General features: G+C 51.6%; 1 protein-coding gene across 7 annotated transcripts in view; it reads right to left on the minus strand.

The window, feature by feature from the left end:
- The window catches only part of LOC126952450 (putative T-complex protein 10A homolog), a 26703-nt gene extending 22837 nt beyond the window's left edge, over positions 1-3866 (minus strand). For 5 of the 7 annotated variants that reach the window (XR_007724883.1, XM_050787088.1, XM_050787092.1 and 2 more), the window contains exons 1-3: positions 3742-3847; positions 2046-2194; positions 758-973 (exon numbers count right to left, since the gene is read on the minus strand). Coding sequence is in view for 6 of the 7 variants with exons in the window: in XM_050787088.1 (XP_050643045.1) it covers positions 758-973; positions 2046-2189 (360 nt within the window). In the remaining variant the exon portion in view is untranslated. Of the gene's footprint in view, positions 1-757; positions 974-2045; positions 2195-3736 lie in introns of all 7 variants that reach the window. The other 2 variants (XM_050787089.1, XM_050787091.1) reach the window with 2 other exon arrangements.
- Between the last annotated feature and the right edge of the window lie 1556 nt (positions 3867-5422).

A 5422-nucleotide genomic window follows, 5' to 3' on the forward strand; every position in this document is an offset into this window, starting at 1 on the left:
GGGTCTAACTGAGCTGATAAACACAAGCCGCCTACAGACAGCTAAACTGAAAGAGCGCCCTGTAACACACGCCCACTGGGGCTTCAGCTGTAAACATTCACCCCAGACACTGCCGTGGGGTTGGAGCTGCACAGTCTGCCGGTCTCTACGCTCCCCTGGAGGTTTGAGCAGTGGGACACTGAGGAAGCGAGCCACACCCGCATCGCACACCCTGTGAGGAGTACAAGGGAACTTTTCTCATTTCAACAGGTCTCTATTGCATTCTACACAGCTGTCCTAGTGGATGAACAGAAGGACACCAGGCCCCTGAGCTGGCTCTGGAGTCAGTCTGGGTTCGAATCCCAGCTCTGCATTCTCCAGCCCATGACTGTGATGGAGTTAGTAATAATATCCACTTCATAGGGTCGTTGTAGAGAGTAAGACGGTAAAGCTCCCTACCTAGCCCATGTAAAGTCCACAGTAAGGGTCTGCTGCTGTTGTCCTGAGGCATCATGAGATGTCTTAGAATTCTAGACATGAGACATGCAGCCTGGAGGCAGCTGTGCTTCTGTCTGCTGGAGCGCCAGCTGAGAGGCCTGATGTATCCAGTTCTTTAATCATTACTTATGGGAAATGGAGATGATGGAAAGATAGGGAACCCCCCACCACCTGGAGCGTGTGTGATACCACGTCACCCAGCGATAAAGCCCACATCTTTACGGGGACACTATTTTTACATAATGCAAACAACACAAAAACACAAATGCACTTTTGGTACCAGAATGTGTGATTCTCGCCCTGCGTGTGGGCGTGCTACAGGTTTCTTCCTGGCTTCCCATTGCTGCCTCTTCAGATCTCTCAGCTCTTCTCGGAGCTCCAGGTTCTGCTTCCTCAAAGCATCTATATGATTCTGGAGTTTTCTGTGAACATCAGCCCACAGAGACTCCTGTCTCCCGAGCTCTTGGTGGAGTCTGGTGATCTGCTGTTGTAATGGCTGTTATTGGGAAGACAACAACAGAAAACCTCTCAGACATCACAATGGGTACATTTATCTGCAAAATACTCAAGCCCTCTCTGGTGTAAGACCAACATCTTTCCGGACAGAAAGACACCCGATGAGATAAACAGGACTACCGCAGCCTTTTCCTTTCTTTTCCTTTCTTTCTTTCTTTTATTTTTATTTTTATTTTTTTTGAGGCAAGGTCTCACTCAGTCACCCAGGCTGGAGTGCAGTGGCATGATCTCAGCTCACTGAAGCTTCAAATTCATGAGCTCAAGTGATTCTGTTGCCTCAGCCTCCCTAATAGATGGGACTACAGGCATGCACCACCACACTTGGCTAATTTTTGTATTTTAGTAGACATGGGGTTTCAACATCTTTTTTTTTTTTTTTTTTTTAAGACATGGTCCTGCTCTGTCAACCATGCTGGAGTGCAGTGGCGTGATTTCAGCTTACTGCAAACTCCACTTCCCAGGTTCAAGCAATTCTTGTGCCTCAGCATCCTCAGTAGCTGGGATTACAGGTGTGCAGCACCACACCTGTCTAATTTTTGTATTATTCGTAGAGATGAGGTTTTGCCATGTTGGCCAGGCTGGTCTTGATCGGACCATAGAACCTCCAGCCTGGTTCTGAGAATAAATGGAATCGTGAGCCCTGCACTGTGTGGCCCTGACCACAGGGACCCATGGCACTTTCATCAGAGCAAGCACTGTCCAACAGGGTCCGGTGAGGAAGGTGCTTGCTGGGATGGTGTGAGGCATGTCAACCTTCTGATTTTCGTTAATGAAGTTTTTAAAGCCTGGTGCCTTCTCCTGGATTAGAGGAGAAAAGCTGGAATGTTAATATTTTCTTTAACTCCCCATCCTGTCTCCCATCCACTAAGAGAGAAGGTTGCAGAGAGGAAGAGAGCCACGTGCCCCTCGGAGAGGAAGTTCAGCATCAGCGTCCCAGGGTGGCTCATTCCTACAGGGGTCCGGTGAGGGGAAAGTCCAATGACAGCCCTCAGGGACAGGAATCAGGGTCCCGCCTGGTGGGACTAACTCTGTCCCCACAGAGGTCAGCTCACCGGCATCTCCCCGGCGTTGCCATCCTCCCTGGGGACCTCGGCGGCCGCAGCTGTCTTCTCCATGGCAGCCCCAGCTCCCAGGCATGGGTCTTCTGGGTGGGTGCCCTCCTCGGGCTCCCCGACCTCGAGCTGACCCTCCAGCATCCTGGCTGGGAAGGGAAGAGCTATGGCGACATCTGAATGCAACCCCCCTTACCCACTCAGTGTGGGCTGAAGGCCCCAGCCTCAACCTAAGGGCAAGCAGGAACCACAGCTGCTCTTCTCCCCTGGGGTCCTGTGCACATTCCCAAGCCCGAAGCTGACCAGGTGAAAGGACACTACGGATGGAGGGACTGAGCCGTCCACACCTGGCTCTCCACCATCCTCCACGGAAAACACTTCAGTTCCTAGAAGATCAGCCTGACACCTAACACACTCTCACCATCCACAGACGGAGGGACTGAGCCGTCCACACCTGGCTCTCCACCATCCTCCGTGGAAAATGCTTTAGATCTTAGATCAGCCTGACACTTAATGCACTCTGGTCATCCAGAGAAGGGTGTGAGCAGGGTGTGAGCTGGTGTGAGTGGGATGTGAGTGGGATGTGAGTGGGATGCGAATGGGGTGTGAGTGGGTGTGAGTGGGTGTGAGTGGGATGTGAGTAGGATGTGAGTGGGGTGTGAGCAAGTGTGAGGGGAATGTGAATGGGTGTGACCAGATGTGAGCAGGAAGGTCTCGGGGTATGAGTGGGATGTGAGTGGAATGGTCATGGGTGTGAGTGGGATGTGAGTGGGGTGTGAGCGGGTGTGAGTGGAATGTGAATGGGTGTGAGCAAGATGTGAGTGGAATGGTCGCGAGTGTGAGTGCGATGTGAGTAGGATGGAGTGGGGTGTGAGCGGGTGTGAGTGGGATGTGAGTGGAATGGTCACAGGTGTGAGTGGGATGTAAGTGGGGTGTGAGCGGGTGTGAGTGGAATGTGAATAGGTGTGAGCAGATGTGACTGGAATGGTCGCGAGTGTGAGCGGGATGTGAGTGGATGGTCACGTGCGACCCTGAGGGAATTCTCAGTCCTTTAACCGGCACCACTGGATCAGCACCCATTGGAGGACACAGGCAGGCCCTCCACTGTGTTGAGTCTGAGTCTTGAACCATCAGATGTCTTTTGTGAATTCGTGGTGAAGACGCGGAAAGGAAACCTTTTTATAGGTACAGCATTTATGCCAGTTCTAGGAAGCTCACAGCAATCAGAAAACTAAAACAAAAGAGAAAACGCAAAGCTTCCTGCAAGCCCGCAGGGTCCTCTCTGAAAGCCGCTCCCACCCTTGCCTCACCCTCTCGGTTTTAGGAAGCGAGTGGCCCCCAACGAAACCCCAACTGTTTATTCATAAACTTCTCACTGTATACAAACCTGAGAATGAACAGTTTAACCACAGTGATCGCAGAAATGCTGTTTAAAAGAGTCTCCTGATGGAAGCGAATCGAAGGTCAAGAGCAAGACCTACCAGTAAGCAGATCCCTGGCCGTTCCCTCCCCGCGGGGAGTGGGACAGTTTCTGTGGAAGTGGGCGGGGGTCCACGGTCCTCACAGCCCTGAGAAAGCTCCTTCTTTTCTGCTCCTCCGAGGGGATACCCCAGTGTCCTCGACCCCAAACTCGTGACCCCCTCAGTCCGGGAAAGACCCCTTCCCTCAGCCCCAACACCAGACCTCCTCACCTCACCTGATCCCCGCCAGTCACTTCTGCTGGGACCGGATCATCTGGGCCGTGTCCCCACAGCTGTCCCCAAGTCCTCCCGCCTCATCTCCGGAGACCAGGGAGCAGCAGACGGTTCCAACGGACTTTCTGTCTTAAAGGGGCATGAGCGTCTCACTCAGCGTGACCACTGGACCAGCTCAGATAATGATTAAACATCCCAAACCTGCAATTCGAACAAAGAAGCTCGTCAGTGGAGTCCACCCATCCACAAAGGACATTGGAAAGAGTCAAACTGCTCCTTCTCATTGACAAAAGCCATGTGTTTAATATCAGGTCTTCAATATGCAACGTGTAGTAAGAGCTCATTTCTCTGAGCATACATTCTTCAGAAATATAAACTTTGTTTGGATGTCAAATTATTTACTAGAAAAAACATTTTTATGAAGGGAAAATAATATACGTGAGTCTAAATAGGAGACAGGATTCAAATTTTCATCATTTCACAAAATGCATCTCCATCTGAATTGTCGTGTGATTTTTGTGATAGAGAAGATAGTGAGGAGCAAGCGACAGTCCACGTTCCTGTTAAGCCCTGGCCGTCCTTCTCATCCACGTGCTGCCTGTGGAAAACACGCCTGGGGCTCCCCTGAGGCTGCTCGTGCTGCGTGTCACCCGGATAGTTCTGCAAGCCACTGGCGTGCAATAGGCAGTAAACACCGACATCGTGAATGAATGAAGAAACTACCACAAAGAGGAAACAGAGGCACTTTTGTCCCTGCGCGTCATTCTAATTGTGGGAGTGTGGGTCCTCAGGTGTGTGAGAGGTTGTGTGTGTGTCCCGATGTGTGTGAGGGGTTGTGTGTCCTGAGGTGTGTGAGGATTGTGTGTGTGTCCTGAGGTGTGTGAGGGGTTGTGTGTCCTGACGTGTGTGAGGATTGCGTGTGTGTCCTGATGTGTGTGAGGGTTGTGTGTGTCCTGATGTGTGTGAGGGGTTGTGTGTTCTGAGGTGTGTGAGGGGTTGTGTGTTCTGAGGTGTGTGAGGATTGTGTGTGTGTCCTGATGTGTGTGAGGGGTTGTGTGTCCTGGGGTGTATGAGGATTGTGTGTGTGTCCCGATGTGTGTGAGGGGTTGTGTGTCCTGAGGTGTGTGAGGATTGTGTGTGTGTCCTGAGGTGTGTGAGGGGTTGTGTGTCCTGACGTGTGTGAGGATTGCGTGTGTGTCCTGATGTGTGTGAGGGTTGTGTGTGTCCTGATGTGTGTGAGGGGTTGTGTGTTCTGAGGTGTGTGAGGGGTTGTGTGTTCTGAGGTGTGTGAGGATTGTGTGTGTGTCCTGATGTGTGTGAGGGGTTGTGTGTCCTGAGGTGTATGAGGATTGTGTGTGTCTCCTGAAGTGTGTGAGGATTGTGTGTGTGTCCTGAGGTGTGTGAGGTTTGTGTGTGTGTCTTGAGGTGTGTGAGGGTTGTGTGTGTCCTGAAGTGTGTGAGGGATTGTGTGTCCTGAGGTGTATGAGGGGTTGTGTGTCCTGAGGTGTGTGAGGGTTGTGTGTGTGTGTGTGTGAGACTTGAGGTGTGTGAGGGTTTGTGTGTGTGTGTCCTGAGGTGCGTGAGGGTTGTGTGTGTGTGTCCTCAGGTGTGTGAGGGTTGTGTGTGTCCTGAGGTGAGGGTTGTGTGTGTGTGTGACCTGAGGTGTGTGAGGGTTGTTTGTGT

Source organism: Macaca thibetana, chromosome 4, assembly GCF_024542745.1.
Source record: "Macaca thibetana thibetana isolate TM-01 chromosome 4, ASM2454274v1, whole genome shotgun sequence".
In the NCBI taxonomy this organism is placed as follows: domain Eukaryota; kingdom Metazoa; phylum Chordata; class Mammalia; order Primates; family Cercopithecidae; genus Macaca; species Macaca thibetana.